The sequence below is a fragment of the Pogonomyrmex barbatus genome, unplaced genomic scaffold (genome assembly GCF_055798465.1).
Source record: "Pogonomyrmex barbatus isolate J1 unplaced genomic scaffold, ASM5579846v1 scaffold9, whole genome shotgun sequence".
Classification (NCBI taxonomy): Eukaryota; Metazoa; Arthropoda; class Insecta; order Hymenoptera; family Formicidae; genus Pogonomyrmex; species Pogonomyrmex barbatus.
Genome location: NW_028297193.1, coordinates 3666501 through 3691174, shown reverse-complemented (window position 1 = coordinate 3691174; position 24674 = coordinate 3666501). Strand labels below are relative to the sequence as shown.

Below are 24674 nucleotides of genomic sequence, written 5' to 3'. Positions count from 1 at the left end.
CGGCCGGCACCGACCGGCTATAAAAGCCCTCTCGCACCGTGCCGTCGACGTCACACGTCGTTAGCACTCTGGACAGTGAGGAACTCTGTCGTGCGTGCCACCTGTTAAGGGCGCCCATCCAGGTACCCCGTCGTCCACGATCATCGTTGGCAACCATCATCACCAGCTACCACTACCGCTGCTGTCTTGGACTTTAACCCTTTCGTCAGTTCGATTTTGAACTCGGTCCCAACATAACGTCGACGTAAACGTTGGCGAACTCGGTCGAACCGGAAGTAATCGGCGAGATCGTCCTTCTTCGCGTCTCTCCTGAGAGAATTGGAATCTCGTGCGTCCCTCTCGTTCAACCCTTTCGCTAATCGCGGGAAGGGAGGACTCCACTCGAGGACATTTACCTGGCTGGATCTTCAATCGGAGATTTTGTTGAATTCAACAAGTAAGTGTAACTCCCGATGCTCTCCTTCCGCTTCGATTGAGGAAAGTCGCGCGCCAGGCCTCGCCGGAGACACCAGGCCGAGAAGCTGACAAAACTTTCGTTTATTTATCTCCCTGACGTTTCCTCATTTTCGGCGCGTGTTACGACATCGGGCTCCGATATTACGGCAATCAGCATTCTGCCGATTCACGATCGTAGAATATTTGACGTTTATTTCTTATCTTCGCAGATAGATAAGCGAGACGCCACGTCGTGATGGCATTAAATAAGTCACATTGCAAATTCGAGAATAGTTTTAGAGAATAGACATCCGTTCCGCTATGAAAAGACGCATCTGCCATCCTGCTAGTAATACGCACAAAAATATTCGAGTCTTTCTGGCCGCAAAAGTTTTTAATATTTTTTTTTAATAAGTTTTTTGCAAAATAAAATAAAAATTTGATGTTCTTCGAAAAGACGATCAAATATTTTTCTATCAAAAAATTTGACAATTTTGCGATGATTTTCTGCAATTTTATTTTAGATTTCTTCGTTGAAGAGATCAATTGTTAGAATTGAATAAAATTTAATGAAAGAAATATTTGTATTTACTTTGTATCTCTTTGCGTGCGTCACAATCGATCGTGTTACCAATCGTGTTACCGAGCGGCATAAATAATAAAATTTATTTGTGTCGATCGACAGCGATAATCCGATAATCCGATAAATCGCGTCACCACTTATTGTGCAAATTCAATCTTTACCGATTACGTTAATGCCACACGAGTCAGAAATATTTAGATGACGATTCACGTGTCATTTGCGCGCGCTATAATTCTGATTTATGCGAAAATCGAGAGCATAATCCGGAAAGCAGAATAACCTATGTGTTGTTATTCAACATTAGAAACATCTCGCCATCGTGCTGTCAGATTGATTCGCTTCGATTATGCTTTCCACATAGTTTTGCGGTATACGCGCGAACGTGTTGTACAAATATGATTATTAATACTAAAAATACATTCGGTTTCATCGCGGCGGTAAAGGGCGTCGCTCATGTGTGTGTAACTAATTAATATCGGTGTACCAATAAACGATATTAATACGATCAATTAATACGATATTTAATTGTACCATAAGAGCTTTGCGCACGAGGATTCGTGGACGCAGTTCTGTCTATTGAATTAAACATTAAATCTGTGGGAAATGACACAAATAAGCTCGTTTTCATCGCTGTTAACTCTGTTCTTTCTTTCCTGCTTAAAATGATTAATTTTATTTATTTATTTTGGTATGTAATTCCATTTCTTTTTACGTCTCGACGAAAAATTAATAGCGTCATTTATCCTCAAGATTCAACTCTCTGGATAGTTTACGTTTAGGTACCCCGGATCTTTTTCCAAAGTGTCTTTATACTTCATGAAAGAGAACTACGCTTTTTGTGTGTTTAAGCAAGAGAAGTGTTCTTTCAATATTTTTCTATGAGGATGGAAAATTAACACTTGTGCAAATAAAAACGGTTAAAGGAATTAGTTACATAAGTAATCTCATACATAATAATCTCATTACATAATAATATTTCATCTTATTATTAAATACCAAAGATACCAATATTATTTTATATTTAATTATGTTGAAAGGGATATCGTCTACGAGGAAGACTTACTAGGAAGAAGACTAGATGTAATAATCACAAACGGCCGATAAATGCTAAATTATTATCTCATATTGTTGATAATAACTATTAATTATATATAATCGTATTACAGTTATTAACAACATAATATCGTTCATACGGTTGCATGTTGTACGATAAATTGCAATTAGAGGATTATATTCGGAGGTTAGATTCAACAGCTGACTCGAGGTCGATGAATCATTATCACGCTCTCACAGATGGACCGTAATTGTTTGATAAGCGAGATTAAACAGATCTCTACAATTCCGTGAGGTAAATGCGGCGATGAAACAGACGTTTACCACCAAAATTTGTCCTTTTTCTTGATTAAATCAGATTCGAAGGGGAACCAAATCCACAACTACATGTCCTACTGGATATATCAAGTGTATTAGATCCTTCGATATTGCGTCATTTATTACCGAGAATTTTATATGTCTCATTTCTTTCACCGCCTGCTTCCTTATTATCTTCCCATCTGTCCTTTCGGATCTGACTTTAAGAATTTTGGTCCATTTGTAAACTTCATCCGCCTAGAAGAACTTTGTTCGGCATCCAAAATCTGCGTCGTTTATTTGCTGTGCGAATGCGCATGCGATAAATTGTGCACTATGTACGAAGGAGAATTTATCTTTATTTGTTTTCCACTGTGATTCCGTTTATTACACAGAATTGAGCAATCTCTTAAACTTGACTTAATATTTTAAACGCGAAGTGATACGCAATAAAATATCAACCCGTCTGGATAGGTCGCCCGTTTCGCAACAATCAGATTTAAGTTGTTCACGTTTTATATATAAATATTTTAAAAAGAAATATTAATAAAATGATTTAGAAATAATAATAATTAATTACATAAAAAAAAAGAAGTTGTTTATTGTGCAAATATTTACTTGCTCCAACACATGTTTTATTAGATATAGTCCTGCGGAGGAAAAATTCGAGATTTATAAGAATTGTGTTTACTTTCTTTATTATTTGAACTTTTAGACAGTTTTATGATACCGGTAAGTTAAAAAAGTTCACTCCTGCAATATTCACAGTTGTAATTTGCGACTGTGAATATTACAGACTTTGTGTAATTCTTCTCAATGTGTTAAAATTACAGTATTATCGAGGCATTTAGTTTGTTTACTAAATAGAGAGGGATTCTATCAAACTCGTTAATTATCATATGAAACTTTGGCGTATAATTAGTGATAATAGTAGATAATTTATAGTATAGTGCAAATAAGTATTTATAGTATAGTGCAAATAATCGTTGATAACATATTTAATTTATATCAATTATTTATCATTATTCCTTAAAATTAATACTTATTTAATTAATTAATTATCTATTTTTAGTATATATTAATTGATTATATATATTCATTACTTTATTGTATAATAATATAATTTAAAAAAGATAATTTTATAAAAGATAATTTAAAAATATTAAAATTAATTCAAAATTTAATTATTAAAAATTTAATTTTTAAAGATTAAAAATCAATACAATTGAATATTACAAAGTTTATAAACTAAGCTAATAATATTTTAATTTACATTTCATATATATTAAAAGAAAATTTCCCTCAATAAGAAAAGAACAGAAAAAGAATACCATAAACTTACTTATTATGTATTAATTGTTATCTTTTTTTTTACTACATTAAATATATCATATATATATATATATATATATATATACAACTAAAATAATTAGATTCTAAGAAAATTCTTCGAAATAATCGTAACACATTACACTTTTACTAGAATTTTTCTAAAACAACATTATCTTAGCTATCAAAAAAGCTGATCAAGCATCGATTTAAATGATACGTAATTATCATGCTTTTGTTTATATTTTTCCAATTTATTTCGTCATTTTACATCGCATAATTGTTAGAATTATGTTGTTGTCGCCAAACAAGCCTGTGCACACCGTGGCATTAATCAAATTTCTTTCGGATCTCAATCGGCGATACCTATCTTCGATGGAGGACAATCCGGCGGGACACTCGTTGAAAGTTTCGAGCGCGTTAAACGATCGATCTTCTATTCGACATGTACGAACGAGATAGGCAACCTCGCGCAAACCTCTCGAGTAATCATGCGTGGAACACCGCGATTGTTCCGTGTTGACAATATGCCCGGCTTTGACAGGTCTCGGTATATTATTCCCGTCTTGACCCGCAGTTCGTCCGAACAGATGTTTTCCACCGGGTTTTCTAACGTGCTTTATTTGACTACGTTATTGGACTCGAGACTATTATTGGAACCTTTTGTCTCCCCGGGACTATTTTAGGTCAGATATAAAATTTTGCAAGTTCCATTTTTTTTCTGTAAAACACTGCGATGAAAAAAGTGCTTCACGATAGTCGATCAGTACGCATGTATTAAGGCGATTTGATAGATTTTATGAAACTTTGATAAAACTATATTTTATTTTTCTTTTTTTGTTGCTTTTGTTGTTGGAAAAAAATAATATGCAATGTAAAAGTTCTACCGCATTTAACATATTTGACACACGGACAGATTGAGAAATCTTTGTTACAAATCATGCTACATTTTTCCTTCACAATATAGTACATGTTGCAATTGTATATAAAGAGAATATATTAAAAAGAGCAAACGACTAAATAAATACTCTAAATAATGATTCTAAATCCTAAGTTTCCTATTCTTTATTTTTTTAAAATAATAATTCCAAGTCACACATACGTGATGCATGATAGCGAACATGTTAAAAGAAAAAAAATATTAGTAAAAAAAAAATACTCAAATTTAACAGAATATAAAACAGAGTGTAAAGAAAATATTTCTATTTTCTCTATCTGACAAATAATTTTTTTTATTATTTTTTATTATTTTTATTCTTCAAACATAAAATCTGTAACTAAATTGTTCTGTTATTTCTGTTTTCCGTTCTCAGATATTATTTGAGAATCAATGCAACATACCGTCCGATAATTTTCGCAGTAATCATAATTTTCGAGATTCATGTTTGCTTGCAGGCGCACAGCGTTTGTTACATTAACGTTGGAAAGACAATCTAATATCTCCGTTAGGGAATAAAGCTTTAATCTAAATTCTTGTCAGATGATATTGCATCAAACTGATCACGCAACGAGACTCAAAACAAACTCCGAGTTTCTGTTCGAGGTATGATATTCTCATCGTCCTACATCCGCGAGAGTATCTCATGAATGCGAAGATTAGTTTGCTATCCTTCATCGTATACGACAATTTTATTTGTAATTTCGATGATTCCTTTGCACAATTTTTTCTGCTGTTACCGCCCGCGCATTTCCGTTCATTCCTTTCGTTACAATAACTGTATAGAAACCTATTGTAATTTATCGCGATTGACGATAAAACGTTGCTAAAATTAAATATTCTATTATCGTAAAAATATCGCGTATGATATGTATTTTTCTTTCAACAAAGGACGGACATTATTTTACACGATAAGATTGAAAAGAACGTTAAAGAAAAAAACTTTAGTTTAATTAAATAAGAGATATTTGTTTGATTGTTACATATAAAATGAATGATTTTTAATTTCAAAGTTCATTATTTTATTAGAGTATATAAAGTACAAATTGGATTGGATAGATAAATAGTTTTCTGTAAAAAAAAACCTGCTTTTTGCAAGAAAATATTTTTCACTTTAAATTAAATTAAACTTAATTTTAAATGTCACTCAAAATCTATCGAGATGAAAAAGATTCATACTTTTTCCGAGAATTGGAAGATATTACAACATCGATTATAAAGTTAACAAAAATGTGTTGTGAAAATATTTGAAATGTATAAATGCGATTTTCGATCGATTGAAATAGACATAATTCAAGACGGAAAATTGTACTGAAATTAATATGAAATGATTAACTGTTTTCGAATGCGTGCGTGAATCTAGAAGGGAGCATAATCGAACTGCCGTTGCTTATTATGACTAATAACCGCACAGATTATCCATGATGCAATTGGCTAAACCGATTTTCTAGATGCATTATGATGAACCCGCGGCAAACATGGTTCACGTAATCGGAATTTGCGTTCAGCAATGAAAGATGAATGTAATCGAAATTATCAACGGTAATGAAACGTATGAATACTAATGGATTACATTTTCAAATAGGATAAAAGAAATTTTTAGCAAAATTTAAAAAGCGTGGCTGAAATGAAATGTTCATTTATTTTTTTCGCTCATTTAGATTAATAGCATATATTAAAACGCGTGCATATCGCTAGAAGCGTTGACCCAATTTTCATCAACAAATCTACATGACTAATCGCCTGTAAATAAAACTGCCATGCAGTTTCAAAGTCTCAGTTCTGTGCTGGATGATTGGATTTTCAAAAAAATGGAAATCGTTTTTTTCTTTTTTAAAACAAAAAAAACAATTGTGAAACGCGGTTTTGTAAAACTTCAGAAATATAAAGAAAACCTATTATCGAGTTTTCCCCGGAAAATCTATCTAGATTTTTATTATATGCGTTTCCTGTTACGTAAATTGATAATAGAACACAGGAATGGCGGAATAACTGATATTGTTAGCCGAAGGTGGAAGTAAAAACCATTTTTTTTAAATGAAAGAACGAAGTGCGCACTACGTATTACATTGCGGAATACTTTTAGGAATACTTTTTTGCCTTTGTTAGAAAGCCTCCACTGATTTCAAAAAAATTCATATTTTTATATAATATTTTTTCACGTTCCTAAATATCTCTTCCATTCACCAGAACTTGATTTTGAATGCAAGTAATAATCGCTAAGTAATATATCTCTATTGAGATTTTTCAAAGCGTGCGCCTGGCATAAGGGTGGAAGGGGTGTGTTGGCGCGCGTTCCATTTTACGGAGCGCGAGGCTTTCGTTAGATCGCTCGCAATTGGCAATTGTTATCTTCGCAAAAATGTCGCGCGCTCGCTTGGGGACAATTTTTGCACGATCGCCCGCGCGCGAGCCCTCGATCTCATCGTCTCGCCGATATGTAATTAGAACGGCGGGTTACAAGTGAGTAGTACCACGTGCTATTTATCGAGAATACGAATCGAGCGTTCCGGGGGCGAGCGAGCGGACGGCCGGAGCGCCAGCGGACGGCCGGAGCGCCAGCGGAGGACGGAAAAAGAATTGGTGGCGACGATAAATGATAAAAGTGTGTAAAATTAGAAGCAATTACACACCCGAAGGCTGTCGCCGCGGCTAAAGCTGGCGCTCGGCACGAGCTTTATCTGCGTAACCGGCGCCGAAGAACTGAAATCTATCGCTATCTTTGACGTTTATGCCGCGCGGCGACTGTCGCGTGATGGTCACTCCTCTCTGCCTGCAACTTTTGCAGTCGCAGTCATCGGACACGACGATAATGACAAGTTCAATACCGGCTCGCACTGGAAACACCACCGAGAGTGTGCGAGGTACGACCGCGTAGGATTAGAGCGATTCCATCTTGATCGCGAAATAGCGTATGCGTTTCTTGGAAATACAATTTTCCCCCGTAGATAACTCGCATCCCGATTGAAAGGTGTGCAATTGCGCAAATTGCGCAACGATTGGATGGTATTACGCAAGAAAGCGTAATAATTAAAACAGAAGATACGTACAATCTTTTAGCAAAATTGAAATTAAAAAGTTTTGGTCAATATTGAATATATATAGCAGTCCAATCTCTTCTCAACTTTATATTAAATTTTTATTTATTTTTTAGATAGGTATTTATATACATATTATATTACATGATTATATACATGAATAATTTAACGTTTAATATCAACCTGATTATTTTTTTTTTTCAGAAATGTTTTGCTTCTGAAATGAAGCTCGCTTAGTGTTAATGCTAATTAACAAATTAGATAAGCGATTATACGACGGTTTTAATTAGATTTACTTATCTAATGTTGCGTCAGCTTATCTTTTCGCTGGCGCCACGTTGAATTGTCATTATTCGATGATTAAGTTAGTTACGTCAATTAGATAATGATCTGAGAGCGTCCTATCGTCCACTGAACGCTAGTTAATGACTCTAATAATAGTGCAACACACGTACCGAAGATGAATTAGTATCGATATTACCCATAATTTCACTTCCTATTCTGATGCGAAATTCCCTCTGAGAAATTCTGATAAGTCATTTTACATATCTGAATTTTTTAAATCGTGATATTCTCTCCTAATGATATAATTGACTTTAACATTTAAATATGTATAAACCAATTTTCTATTCAACCTTACCGGAATTTCATTAACTTAGTTTCATTTAATAAGCGACTTTATTATTTTATGAAATTTTATTTTACAAAAAGACGCGGTTAAAATTTTTAGATTTAACAATTTGTAACTAATAAATATAAGTTTTATTAGGTTGTACATTAAATGATATACTTTATAATAAGATTTAATCTTTAATTTAATTTTTTAATCTTTTTTATTTAATTATTTATTATTTTTCTCTGTTTAAATTAATTTAAATTAATAATTTTCATCTTGGATATTTATTTCAAATTTGAAAAACTAATATGTAAAAGATACGAATGTTTCTCGCAATCTTCAGAAGTGCAAGATGTAAATATTGAAAGCCACTATCTTTTAGCTTCACAGATAGCTTCATTTATCCCAAATAACTTAGCATCACGCATTTTCTTGCTCATAATAATATTTTAAAATATCGACGTCATCGGACAGTGCTGACGTGTATTTATCTTTTCGTTGCCTACGTTTCGTATCGTATTTTACAACGCAAGTTGTAAATTCTCTCTTTCACCGCGCTTACAAGAGATGCTGCTTCACTCATATTAAGACGGATGATAAAGGTTTATCGCTCATTGCAGGAAAATGCGTAAAAAAATCGCCGTCATATAATCGCAAATCAAACCGTGGCGCGTTGTATGTACACGCCACGATCGTCGTGCTCTATACCTTTGCTTATCAATTTTACGAGAAGAATCGTTCGGCACGTCACGGGGATGAAGGATACGTACATGCGTGTGGTGTTTGCGCGCAGTGCCATCGTTAACAGATAATCGATACCGAAACGATCACGAGGGTATTTCGGAATTGGTGGTGAGAAGATGGACTTTAATCGCAGGTATCTAGGACCAGAATCTAGGACCCGCATTCGAGACGTAAAGATCGAGAGATTTAGAAATAAGACTCCCGGAACGCAAGTTTTTTTTTATGGTACGCAAATTTTTTTTTTGATGGTAATATTTTCCTTGTTCCGTATTTGTTGTCTTTTTATAGAGAATCAAATGGGATTCCCAACATAGCACGGCGACAAGAATGAGGAGCTTCAACTGTGAACTTTATTTGCAACATTTCTCTTAATTCTTCTAAAGTAATCGACAACTCGTACAGTTGATGTTGAATTAATAGCATGCTTTCTCAACGTCGCGTTATAATGATCTCCCTTTGTTCTCCATTTACTTGATCGCGCAATAAAGGAAGCGCACAGCGAAGATAGAAAATATAGTGTGTGTGTCTCTGTGTGTTTTCTTCAGTTCTTCGAGTCCCTCGCCAATTTAGAGTAGATCTTTCCTCAGCGGAAGTTTAATCGGAGGCCATCTTCGTAATTCCCGAGATAGATGTATATATAACGTCGAAATATCTCTGCATCTAAGCTCGCTCAAGGTTGCTCCAAAATGTTATTAAAGCGAAATCTATTCGAGAAAGATGAAAATTTCGAGCGAAGTTTCATTATCCACTTCTTTATTATCTTATTCATAGAAATCTGAAAACCTCCACGGGCATATCTTGCTTGTTTTTATTTTATTTTATATTAATTGGTGAGCATCAACGTTGCAGAACAAGAGCAATCTGACGCGATCTGCAGATCAGTATAATCTGAAACAGAGTCTCATTATTGTTCTTCATTAATTAAATCCGATCGTTGATCTGCATTTCATGCTCAGTCAACACTTCGTTCTCGTTTTTTCCTCCCAATTTCTTTTTCATAATATCTCGCAAACGAGCGTGCTTTTCACGAGAAAAACGTATTGATGTTACGCTAAAGCCTTTTACGGTTTCCTTTGCACAAACGAATGCAGCGAACGAACGCAATAAAAGACTATCGGCAACGGAATACTGCTAATTCAAATATGCGCAAAAAAGAACTGAGAGAAAATTTTATTGTGTATGAAGTCGTGTGAAAACATTTAAACATTTAAAGCTATGCATATAATACGTAACTAATACGTAACTTTATGCGGGTTTATCTTAAGTAATATAATTTTCACTTTCCATTGAATAAACTTTCTGTGTTACGCGACTCGATTTAATATAACAATAATAAAATATTTAATATATTGCAGTTGTAAATGTATTATTTTTTTATTTTTTGTGCTTTATAGAAGATGTTTCAATAAATATTATTTTAATTTTGTTTTAAATCTAAAAAATCTTTATCAACAAATTTCTAAAGAAAAAATTTCATATCCTAGAATCAATCTAATTTATTAATTTGTCAGAGCATTTCTCGCGCTTCGATATTTATCGCATTATTCACGAGGAAAATAAAAATAATCTAATTGATCTAAAAAGAACATGAACGGAATGTGAACGGTTTTAAAAGCTTTTCTTTGTGCATTTTGCGCATGTGTATGCAAATTTCTCAATTGATGCAAATTTGACTTGTGTTAACATGCAAATTTTGAAATAAGAACTTTTTTGCATCAACAGGCGTCGCTCTTTCGTAGAAGAATATTTTATTCATCATTATTACAGTGACAAAGTGATATGGCATTTCATTAAACACGGCGGTGACATAATCATAAATATTCCTCTAGTGTTTATTTCAAGATCCGATTTTGAGTATCTCTGCATTGCAAGTGGATAAAGTGAATTTATTCTTGCCAAAAGGGTGCATTGCGACCGGGCCGGGAAGTGCTTTTGCTTCTCAGCATCGCGAATCTTGATTTTATATTGTATGAGGGTCCATTGTGCTACACACGATGTTTGATCTCTAATTCCTCTGTCTCTGCAAGTAATACCAATGTAGACCACATGTATTCTGTATAACTTCTGTTGACATTTGCAGACCACTCTCTTATGACCAGATCGAGATACTTTCGTAAAATGTATTTCGAGACTGAATATCATATTTCTGGCGATTAGTTGGCGACGTTGCTTTCAATTTCCGATATGTATTTATCATTGGTAATGACAGTGACGACTTTATTTCGATCGATCGACAGATTGAAGCGACACTCTTTAATTCAGTTTTGACAATTCAAATGTCAAGGAGAGTTTTTGTTGAAATCTGTCAGTCCGATTTAAGAACCTTTCCCTGACGAAAAGTGGCGATGTGAAAACGTTCTCTCTCGCGTATTAAATTTTCATAAGCTTCTTCATGGATGTTTACATTTAATGCAATAGGAACGATGTGATTCGAAAGCTTATACTTGAGGCTCTCTAAATATTCAAGAAATGTAAAACGTAAGGAGAGAATTTTCGAGATTCCAGACGAGAATTTTTAGGGGTTCTTTTTTGTACTCGTGGTGGCAGTTAAATTAAATTCGGTCACGTGCAATCGCCGCGTCGGCGACCGCATCGCCGCCCATTAAAGCGATGCTCCGGAATTAAAGCGCGGTGGCACCGCGTGTCGCCAGTAAAGTGATGAATGAACAAATGAACCGGTCCTTTGTGAAAGAGCGTACCGACTACTTCGCTGAATGGATCTTTAATACGCGAATGGAAAAGCATCACGACGGGCGGTGAACTTGCAACTGATATCTTCATAAAGGAGATAATAACGTAGTTGTTAAAAATATCACGTGCAGTAATTTATTAGCTAATAAAACATGAAAATGTCATTATTAATAAATATTGTTATAATTTTGAGAACTTTAATAAAATTTTAGTAATACTTCAATGTTAAATAATTTAGCAATACTTTCAATAGTAATAGTGTTTTGTGTTTGAGGAGAAAAATTTTTCGAGCGCAATTAAAGATGCGATGCTTGAATTATTAAAAGATTCCGGACTATAAAATTTTAATAAGTAAGGTGGGATTTTTTTATCATAATATGATGTTAAGCATCCCTTGCACACATTGCATAAAAGAAATCAGCTACTTCTAAATACATCCTCCGCATTCGAAAACATTGGGTAGCAAATGACACGTCGTCATGCTATTATTTAACATAATGCTTCGTTGAGACTTCAACAGGCAGGCGACATTTGAATAAGTCTGCCTTTTTTAGAACGTTACGCTACATTGAACGATTCCGTCTCTTCCCTTGATTTACATCTTAATTCTCTAATCCGCTTGACGTTCGCGTTATTTGCTCTCGTAATAGAAGAAGAAATATGAACGTCTTTATTATGTTAAATATTTACTTCTTATTTGTTTCTTGTTTATGAGATATATATATATATATTTTTTTTTAGTAATAATTGTATATATAATTATTTTTGATAAATAATAATAATGCTAATATTCTTTATCTTTTCAAGAATAATTTCAGCATTTGCAAAATAAATATATTAAAGTACACTTTTTGTAGCTTTTACAGTAATAATGTTCAGAATGACAGTTAGATATCTTGTTCATTTGAATCTTATGAGGATATATATTTCTCAAATAGATGACACGGTATGTAGCAATGAGATTTTCGCAAGATTATCTGATTTCACGGTGTTGAAATTCACAGAATATTACACAGGACAATGTTCTTCAATTTGATCAATGTTCTTCCCCATCTATATAACGTTTTTCACATTTAAAATATCATATTTATTAGAATAGTACGAATTATTTCAATTCAAGTTCTGTGATATACGTCAGCCATTTTCTCAAAATACGCGCAAGTTTGTCAAAAATTTTTAATAAACCTATAATGTAAAAGTTATGTAAATAAATTTTTCTGAACTGATATTTAAATTTTGTCAAGTATCAAGCTGACGAAATGAAAGTTAAATATAAAATGAGATAAAAGATTTATCGTATTTAACTCCTTATTAAATTATTATTAAAAAACAAACATATTTATAAAGAATAGTTAAATTTTATACAAATACCTTGTTTATAGAAATATTTTAACAGTTTTTACATAAAAAGGCTTTATAAAAGATACTATTTTTTATATATTCACTTATTTTGAAAAGTTGTACTTTCACGTTCAAACTTTTCACATTTCGATTTGCTCAAAAAATATATATTTAAGAAAAAATATGTGTAAGAAAATTTATATTAATTTTGCAATTCTTAAACATTTGTTAGCTTTCTTGAAATATTAACAAGTTTCTGAAATTCTTCTGAATGTCTTTTGAGATTTTCTTTTCCAAGCTTGCTAAGAATTTTTAAGATATGTAATATTTAGCTTAGTCAGAATTCTGTTGATAAAGTTTCTAAATTTAGATTGAATGATTACGACCCTTTTCTTGTACTTTGGCCATTCGCAACATGACCGATTGGCCGTCTGACGTTAACGCTTATGTCACAAGTATCATGTATTAGCAAATTAAAATTTGGAAATTACTTCTCTCATTCCAACCGAAAAATTGCTTCGAGAATAAATACTGTGTTCTATAAATAACATATCCAATATCAAATCTCAAAAAACTCAAATATTGTGAATTGCAAATATTTGAATAATCACATTGTAAATATAATAAAATTGTAAAGTTGGCAATGTCATTTTAAAGTGGATTTTAAAGTTAAGAGTTTTCAAGTTTCAGATTGTTATTTATAAGAGAAGAATGTTACCGATGATCTAAAATTGGACTAGTCAATGAATCATGTTCTCTCATCAGTATGACGTCACTTGTTGTCTCAAAGAGAAACAACATTCCAGTCACGATTATATTCTCCGGACGCATATATACAATATTTCAGACATGGATGAATCATATAGGTATCAATGTAAATATTAATTTTTCTGTCTCGCCATTGTTTACCTACATTATTGAATTCCGTCGGGAAGGATCATGGATTGCCAAAAAGAAAAGGAGCATCAAAGATAGCTCTTATCTATATTTATTCTACGTTTCTCCCACGTTCGATAAATAAACTGTCGTCGGAAGGGATACTATGTAACATACAGATTATCAAGATTGATGAAACTAGTTAATCATACAAACTGGCATACAAATATGCGATCAAATATTTCTTCAAAAAAGTGATTCATATCATCGTAATGTTTTTAAATAATTTTTGAGAATATTTATTTTATACTTTTTATTTATATTTTTTTCTTATGGAAAATTATTAAACATTTAGATTTTTAGTTTATTAGTTATTTGGACTGTATGCTTTTGAATTGTTTTTTCTTTATATGTAAACTTGTCTAGGAAAGAGAATTAAAGTTGTATAAAGACACGATATGTGCTTATATGTCGGACTATAAATTTACTCGTTCTACTTCGTATTCCTTGACAACACTTGTTTTCAATGTATGTGCAATGAAAAATTTGATAAATTTAAAGCACATTTTGAAACATGATAATAGTTCTATAAAAAGCAAAAGATAATAATAATACTGCAGCAATTAATACGTGAGACTTCGTTAAAAAGAATAATATTGCTATGAATAATATCTCTATGTTACGGTAGAAGTTTGTGAATAATGCAAACGGATATCTTTTTGTAAAAAAGAATTTGCGAAACAAAAGGAATAAATCAACCAGCAATAACAATATTAGATATTCTTAACATTTTAAATGTCTGTTATTAATTCTATATTTTATGTAGAAAAGTGTAAATTCGTACTCCCATATAAAATATTTATATTTAAAAACCTAAAGAAAAGACGATATGCAGATGAAAAAATATGTAAAAAAAAGATATATATTTATGTATAAACAAGTTGTGCTTTAGCCTAAATCTACATTCTGTGTAAGGAATGAGCTTGCTAATCATACAAATCGGGGAAGCATATATGACGTTTTGTCGCAATACAAAGCTCGCGTGAATGAAATTCATTATAGCTTAAAATTGGGTGGTTGGAAAAGCGAGGTATATGATGTATGTTAATATGCGTAATTAATTTTAGAATAATTGAAGTGTCATCTTTTTCCTTTATGATAGGAAAGTTGACTGGTGTTTTGTTTCCAAAGAGCTGTCACATAGTAAACACATCTGCATATAGAATGGATTTTCTATTGTTCTTGTTTTCCTACTATTTCTCTTATTTTGTTTGCTCTTTCACAAACAAATTAAGAATGCAGTGCGATGACACGTTTACGTAAATTCCCGACATTTATATACGTTGTCTATATGATGAGTTTGTACATTTGAAAATCTATATTTTATCACTTGCATTCGCGAAATTTACGTATTTATTAACAATCCACTAGTAACGAGTTATAAACAAATACAATAAAATACGATATTTATGGCTACGATTCGATATATCTCTATTTAGCGCGGTGACAAACATATAATATATTATGACAAACATATAATGATTTATGACAAACATATAATATATTAGTTCTCATAGTTATGGAAAATTAAACAAACGATATTTGTGTTATAATTAATATTAATATATTAACAGAAACACTGGAAAATTTCAAAATTTTAGAAGTTTACATTGTTTTTTCTTTACATTTAATAACAATAAACTTTAATTTAAATTATAATTGTAATAAGTATATAATTATAATAAATCAATAAGTAATAATGAGATTCAATAAATAATAAATTTTCTTATTTGATTTTGATATAAGTGTAATATTATTTTTTATTAATAGAAATATTAGCATATTAACATATTATTATGTCTATAGCTGTTTCTCACACGTCACTTTCTCACTCATTCGTTATCGCATTTGCTATCCTGGAAATAAATTAGTACGGCTAAGAAACACGAATTTTATTCAAATAAGTAAGAACGTAAATATGACGCGAACGTAATAATATGTAAGAAAAATTTTTGAATGTGATCACATATTTATCTTTAGTATCAAAATGTAAAACTTTTTTTTACTCAATTTAAAAGCCGCGTTATTTATAAAATGTTTTATTGCAAAGGCATTTATTTATTTCTTATTACTTGTTTAACAGAGGCAATGTACAGGAAATGAAACTTCATGTTCAACACCTACTAGAATGAACTAAGAGTTAATAAAGTAAGAAGAAAGGATACGCGAACTTTATACGCGTAAGGAAGTTAGTTTACGATCAGAAATAGCCAAGTTAAAAGTTAGAATAACTAGGAAAACAAACTGAAAACAGAATGAATGATATTTTAGAAATATGTTTGGTGTGAATATATATCTATAATTTAATCTATTAATTTAGTTAATCCATTAATATATTATAATATGGTAGTCAGCTCATGATAATAATTATATAATAATAATTATTATATTATTATAAAATATATTATTATATATTAATAATAATTATTAAATATAAGATCTAATGACTAAAAATAATTGATGAATAAATATGATATATATATATATATATAATTTTTTTTTTTTAAAACAACTTTTATGTATACCCTAAATGTACGAGTATGTCGCCTACAGTTTCAAATAAAAAATAATATTCACAGATAATAATATTCATATTTATTATAATAATTGTCATTTATTAATTTTAAAAATATTAAAAGATTTTGCTTAAAGCTATCAAATATCTTATGTTCCCTATGAATTTCAAATTACAATCGGTAATTCTAAGTAATTCATTATACAAAAAAAAAGTGAAAGGTCACAGCTAAAATTGAAAGAGATGCCTGTTTACGTAAGAGCTCGGAATATCCAGCATCACATTTTCTAAATTGCAAACGTGATTTGCTTTCATTCACAAATCACTCAATCAGCGGACATTTACATAAATAACGTGCCGGTGGGCATCGTCATGCTGATAACGAGGTAATTTGGTTCACATTTGCGCATCAATTTACTACGATAACTCTATTACGCTCGATCAACAATCTCTTCGAATTTGAAGCGTTATTTGCATACCGGAAAATGAGCTGGGAAATATCGCGATTTGTTACAATGCTTTGCAAAATTGAATCTGGACGATCGTTGTGTTGTCGAATGCCTCGTTGTGCGGATGAAATCGCGCTTGCTTCGTTGCCACGTGGTCCGATTTAATAGGGCTTCTTCTACTGAAATGTTTCGAATCGATCGTACATACTTTATGATGCTAATCAGAACAGTGATGGAAGTGAACCACAGTTCTTAATAGTTTCTTATTAATTAAATAGTTGAAAAATAACTTAATGACTGTAATGTAATTACATGCACGAACATAATTATCAAGAGTTTTTAACAGTAAACGATGTTTCAATATTATAATTTGTAATTATAATATTTAATATAAGTATATTAATATAAGTAAATTAATATAAGTATTTATTAATATATAGTTATTGAGTTTGTTAAAAGGCTAAAAGATATTTTGGTGCACATCAGTGGCAGCATCAATATTTGATCAATCGTTGGTTGATTAAATTACTATGCACACACACACACACACACACACACACACACACACACACACACACACACACACACACACACACACACACACACACACACACACACACACACACACACACACACACACACACACACACACACACACACACACACACACACACACACACACACACACACACACACACACACACACACACACACACACACACACACACACACACACACACACACACACACACACACACACACACACACACACACACACACACACACACACACACACACACACACACACACACACACACACACACACACACACACACACACACACACACATGCATTTCGTTATCAATCCTTAAATTTTCTAATTATGATTATTACACAGAATTTACTATCGTCTTAGGAATGAGAAATGAGAAATTAAAAAATAAGATTGTAATAGAAATGGCTGTCTCTTCTTAAGCTTTTTTAAACTCGCACGCGACGAAAGATTCTTTCTCGAAAAGAAAATAATCTTTGGTTTATTTTGAAAACGGAAACAGGAAAATCCTAATGTTTTATTGAATTTCTTTTCTACATGACTTTTGTAGTTTCGACGATGTCTACTAATTGTCCAAGTTACGAATGGTTATACAGCCATACGATCTTTTGATAACAAGACACCTAATCCTCTTTGCTCACTGTGCCAATTTCTGTCTAGATATGCCTTAAATAACAAATCTCGGACACAATACTAGAAAGAAAGAATAGTAATAGAGGAACGGGACTGGAATCACGCTGTGGAATCGAGTCACCGGTCGACTCGTAGCATGTAATTGAAAAGCGGAGACGGCAACCCTAAATTACGAAGGGCAAATTAAGCCCCTTGGTGTTAATGAACCTGGACGTTGACGACAACGACGGGACGACGACGAGACTGATGATGACAACGACAACGTCTACATTTGCGTTTACATTGCATCTGCATTTCGCAAAATTTATCTTAATTAAATGCGTTTACATTGCATCTGCATTTCGCAAAATTTATCTTAATTAAATGCTGATCCGGTACTAATAAAGAAATTCTTCGAATGTTAAATTAGGTTTGTTTAGATAGTCAAATAATTAATAACAGAAATTTTGAAATATTAAATATTAATAAATTGAAAAAGTTATTATTGTTTCATTAAGAAACTTTTATTAAAAAAGAATTTATGTTAAAAAAAATAAGAGTTAAGAGTAAAGCGAAATAGTATTTCTTTTTATACATCAGAACAAAGAAACAAAATCGAGAAATAATACAATTGATATTTATATAATTAAAAATATATTTCTTATATTTATTACATTTAATATATTAAAAAATATAAATACTCTATGAAAATCGCAATCAAAAAAATCGTTTTTTTGTCCTTTCTGTTACTTGCATCAAGTAAAAGTTACCAGCCAAAGTAAGGGACAGGTAGAAATTATAAAGATCCAAGCTATCGACATGTTTAATACGACTTGACAAAATTTTACGTTTCGCGAGAAATGTTATTGCGTGCGAGAGTTTCAGCTTGACCGTTGAGTTGCAAAAGTAATTTAACAAGATGATAACTTTCTCGGGCCTCAGAATGCGTGCTCTAACGCGAATTGACAGACAGAGAATCTTAGACCGAACGACCGGATGTTGGCACGACAAGCAACTCTTGCACAAAGTAGCTTTCTTCACTTGCTACCGGAACTTACCTTCTCATGAATCATCCTGTGATAAATGGCGAGACAAAGTTGATAAAAGAGTGCTTTCGAATCGAATAAGCTCCTGAGAATAAGAGGAGAAGCCAGAAAGAAAAAAATTATTCGAAACACAAAACAGTTAGGAATGCGTAAATTTTTGTTCGTTAATTGTCTGCTTTTCTCCCTGATTTTGTCATTATACTTTATAGTTAGAATTTTGTCCATTTGCCTCAAAATCTTTTCTTTAACGTTATTCTTATCACAGCATAAATTCCGCGTAAAAGTCCGAGATAAAAGTGTATCTCGACGCGCAAAAATATGCAGTCTAAATATAAATCATCATCAGCGATTTAATTTAAAGAACGAATGTTATGAAATTGTTATCAAAGTGAGAGAGCCAATGATATATCTAGATCGTCTTGTGGCAAAATCTGGTTCGCCTAATCTGTACCTAATAAATGTTTCGCCGATTTGCTATCATCTGCAAGCCTTTCGGTCTGTGTTTCAGATGAACGTTATTAATTTACATTCTTCCTGCGCGATGATGCTGCTTGGTATCTTGGCGTCAACGACGATAATCGGCCTCACAAGTTCCGCTCCTTTATCGTCATACGAAAGAAGGGACGTGCCGAACGATCATCCCAGAATTTTCCTGTTAATCGATCAAAGAGTACCAGAATTGGAGGTATGTTTTTTCTCGATAAATAGACATATTATGGAACCGATAAATAAGGCAACGAAAAACAACTTCAATCTCATAAGGATTATATTTTTAGTACTAGTATTCTAGTACAAGTATTTCTAGTACTAATATTTCTAATATTTTCTTACGTTATATTATATATAAAAGATTAAGAGGTATTAGTCTTATATCACGGATAAAAAGTTTTCATTACCTTTTTTCCTTTAAAAAAAATTAATGAAGGTCTAGATTAAGTGCTAGAAGTGTCGTAATTATTAAAGGTAACAAACTTTCTAAATTATCATCCCAACACTTTTATTAAAACAAAATTAATTTCAAATTTGCCAAGAAAAAATAAATGAAGTGCAAAGTGCGCATAATAATTCATATGTATGTATTCATCCATCTTTCATTTTTCTATAGCTATAGATAAAAATTAAATTATAAATATAGAAATATTTTCCAAAACTTAAAAAAATATGATGCGGATTAACGTATCATTTAATGAAGAAGAGAAAGATGCGTCGTGAGATGAGGCAAATGTCATCAATAATCTGTCGATAAATGCCTTCTGAACGCCTTCGAAACGCCTGAAATGCCGCGTGCCGCGGAAATCGCATTCGTCGCGAAACAGAACGAATGCGCTCCAAGTGCGAATGCCATTGTATCGTCGGAGAAACACACGCCGACACGTGTCTCGTCGGATCGTTTAGTTTACAAGCGCTTTGCATTTTGAATAGTTAACGTGTATTGCGATCGAGCGGTATCCGGCCGCGCGGATAACGCACACTTACGCGCGGCGAGATGCGGCGGTGGAAACGCACGAGGAAACGCGCTCCGGTTTCGTATTGGAAAATGACAGAAAATGACGTAAGCGTACATACGTTGTATGCGAATATATACGTATATGTGAGTGAATCAGGAGCGCGCGAATCATGAATGGAGACGTCTTTCCTTCGGTTTCCGCGCACATGGGAGATCCCACGTCGCGTTACAGAGGATTTACGTTCCTCCTTATTTCCCGTGACGTCCGTGCAGCTGTCCACCATTTTACGGATGGATTTCGATACACGGGGATCTAAAGTGTATGTGCTTTACTGTAGCTTTATTCGCGATTTTCCCCGCGCGTTAGATTCCCTTTTTGCTATGTATTTTGATGAAAGTTTTGCTTATTTTAGTTTCCACATTTCTCGGGACATTGTTCTTAATATTGAATAATTTAAAAAATTCGAAATAAATTTCTCTTCTGTCAGAAAGATTTTTATTCGCAATATTACATCTGTTGCTCCTCCAACCATTTTTTAAAAAATTACCTGCAACATAGGGTTTGTTTCTTATCGCTGCTCTCTCTGGATTGCATTAAAACTTTCTTTCTTGTTTTCTTCTAAAATGTAGCCATTTTATTTTAAATATGACAAGTGTACATTAACTCAGTTATAAAAGAAAGATTTAATGCAATTTAAAAAAAAAAAGGAACTGAAAACAAAACAAAAGAAAGAGCTGTTATTCATGAATAACTCTTCTTCATATATATGAACTATTTTTGCATATGTATTTCTTTCTATTTATCTTTATCGCATATAAATTTCTTCTTATTTATTTTTTAAGTCCAATATTTCGAGAGAAAACGATGATTTTTTAACTTTCAAACTCGCTGTACCTTTTAATCAATTTTGGAATTTTCTTAAGGACGACTTTGTGAACAAACATGACTTCCTTTGACAAAATGATTAGTTTGAAGTTTTTGTGTAAATATTGTAAACGCGATAGTTAAATGTTACGAAGAAGCTGTAGCTTGCATTTCAAAATTTGTTACTCGTTCCAGAATACGCTAAATGAAAGCAGCAATATTACATGTTCCGGTAGGGCATTATTTACGCTCATTACTCTCCCTCTTCGTCCAATTCTGTAAATGCGTATCTTCGAATTCGCTGCATTGTGCGAGACAAATTGAAAGCTGTCTTGCGAACTTCACTCCAGAAATTGCACTTTCGAGCTGCCATTAACATATGTCACAACCCACGAATTTGCGACAATCGACTTTCGCGTAATATATAAAAAAAGGACACAGCTTCGGCAAGCTCGTTTTGCGAGAATGCGCAATAAAATATATGACCGGAATATCGCTATATATGAGGTGAAGAAAGCGTAAAGCGCGACATAAAAGCGCGATGTAAAAGCGCGATAAAGCAAAAGTACCCACAATGTCATACTCGGGAAGACGTCATACAGTAAATTGTAACTACCTGAAAGCACATAAATTTCGAATTGCTCTTAATACTTACATATTTACGAAGAAATTATCTCACTTGAATCCATTATTAGTAGAGAATTTTAATTTATTACATTCAAGCAATTACCAAGATATTTAATGTTGGATATTATTATAGTTAAACACTTTCATGATCTTCTTAACTTAATTTCAAACTATTTGCACACGTGTATATTTTCAAAAATACTTGAGTTATTAGCATATATGCATATATGCATATAAGGTTTTTGATTTTTGTTATAAGCGTCTAATGACTTTTTACAAGCACGCTTTTTCAACGTTTATATAAAATAAAATTTTATATAAACTCTCGGAGAAAAAGGCAGATTTGAAAAGGCATTTTTAAAATATATACATACTCTATCCATAATGTTGCTAGTAAAGCTTTAAATAACATATTAGATAAGATTAGATAAGATTAGAAAGCTTGTCGTCGTTGTTAGCTAGCTATAATAATATAATGGAACAGCTGACAGTGTTTTGTCGTGAATACTTGATGCAACAATAGAATATCACATATTCATAAAGATCCTTTAATCTAATCACACACACACACACACACACACACACACACACACACACACACACACACACACACACACACACACACACGCCCACACATTATTTAAAGTGAAAAAAGTTCTTGGGAAAACTCCCATAGATTTAAAGCTCTCCTTATACTTTAAAAATACATATTTTCTTATCGGTTAAAATATATTTTTTAATCTTATCTTTTTTTCGTTCAATAATTATAATTTATTTGATAACAAACGAATAGATTGACGCTCTATTTATGAACAATCAATTTTATCTCTCTCGGCAGAATGTTTATATTCTTCCTTCCCTCAGTATTTTAAGGATTAATGCGACAATGTTCGTCACGCTGAATAGGACGAGATGCTGAATTCAGAGAACGACCTCGGGTCAAACGTGATGCGCACCAAGAGGATCGGATCTCTGTCTATTGTGAACAATTTGGACGTGTTGAGACAAAGAGTCCTGCTAGAGTTGGCTCGCAGAAAGGCATTGCAGGATCAACGGCAGGTCGACGAGAATCGTCGCGTCCTCGAGAGCATTGGCAAGAGATCGGTGTTGAATGCCGGAAGAATTGTGAGATCCGGCATGAAGAATGGCCGCGATCTGTCCGCACCACCCAACAGATACGAGTGGATAGAAGGGGCTAAGGAGGATCCGTTATTTCGAGGATCGCAAGACGATCGAACGGCTAGAGTACGCTTTTTCCAATATCCCTTTTTTTTTTTTTTATTTCTTGAGCTTATTTTAAAATATATCTCCGCATTAAGCAGATTGAACTGGACTGAGTTTATTCCTCAAAAGAAAATTTATTTAAGATTTAGAATTATATCTCGTAAGCGTAGATTTATAATAATAATAATGATGTTGCACTCTTTCAGGTACAGGCTAATGAGCTTCGCCTGCTGTAATCGCATCCTCTCCGCATGCGAAGGAAAACTCCAGATCCGATATATCTTAGCTTTATCATATGCGACTTTTAATCGACCATCATTTCATCGTTAAGTTATTTTTCTTCTTTCCGCTTGTCTATCCCCATTTAGCAACTAGTCCGAGTTCTGTCAGTTGGCGTCAGACTGGCAATTTAAATGTTAAAAATTACTGAATTTTACAACAAATGCGGGCCTGCTAATTCTTCCTTTCACTCGAGAAATCGTTTTGCACAGTATTCGTCCGCTTTTTCTCAACTATCTATTTTAATTTTAGCGTTTATTTATTGAGTTAGATTGTAGTGATTCACGTGATAAGAAGCTCTGTGTATCACGGAAGCTGGCAGGAATGAGAATCGCGATTGCATCGTTTCGGAGGTGCGACGATGTACGATGGATCGAATCACGGCGCGCGTAACATTCCAAAGAAACGTAACCAAAGGTCTGAGCTTTACGTGAGCTTTATTTCCGCCTTCTTCTGTATCTAATTTTCCTCTGACACGGAGAAAGGCGTAACGAAGCAGTATTATACATTGTGATCTCGTTTAAACCTACCTTCCGTTTCGCAGAGAATGACCTGACGTCCGATCCTTATATTTAATTCTCGCGTCTCCGGCCGCGCTTATATTCGCATTTGTAGAGGACGATGTAACGAGAGAGAGCAGGAGTCGATCCAACTTATGCAACTTGACTTTCGCCAACTATAAATGTACAAATACTTCGTTGTATTGATAGTTATCGGCCCTCTCGCGTCGATCGTCGGACGTGAGAGGCACTCATATGTGTACCTGCAATCTACAGCTCTTGAACGAAATCTATTTTCTGCGTGTAGTGCGCTAATCAAAAGAGACTATCCACAAATTCGCAAATATAAGGAATCGAGTCTTGTAGAAGGATCCGGAGATCAGATATACCGTTAACGTTAAGAAAGACTATTATAATACACGATAAGATTTTCATTGATACAAGTACAACAGATGTATCCTAAATGTTATGATTTAGAAATAGTTTTTACATCACAATAGTTTTACGTGTAATCCTATTTTTGCTTCCCTCGCAATATTAATATTGATTATAGATAA

The 24674-nt window shown here is 33.0% G+C and overlaps 1 protein-coding gene across 1 annotated transcript; it reads left to right on the top strand.

Annotated features, from left to right (window-relative positions):
* The first annotated feature begins 31 nt into the window (after positions 1 to 31).
* On the top strand, positions 32 to 24674 carry Dh44 (corticotropin-releasing diuretic hormone 44). The gene is made up of 4 exons (XM_011641856.3): positions 32 to 436; positions 19684 to 19860; positions 23021 to 23359; positions 23545 to 24674. The coding sequence occupies exons 2-4, from the start codon at positions 19684 to 19686 to the stop codon at positions 23572 to 23574; spliced, it is 546 nt and encodes a 181-aa protein (XP_011640158.2). The 5' UTR covers positions 32 to 436; the 3' UTR covers positions 23575 to 24674.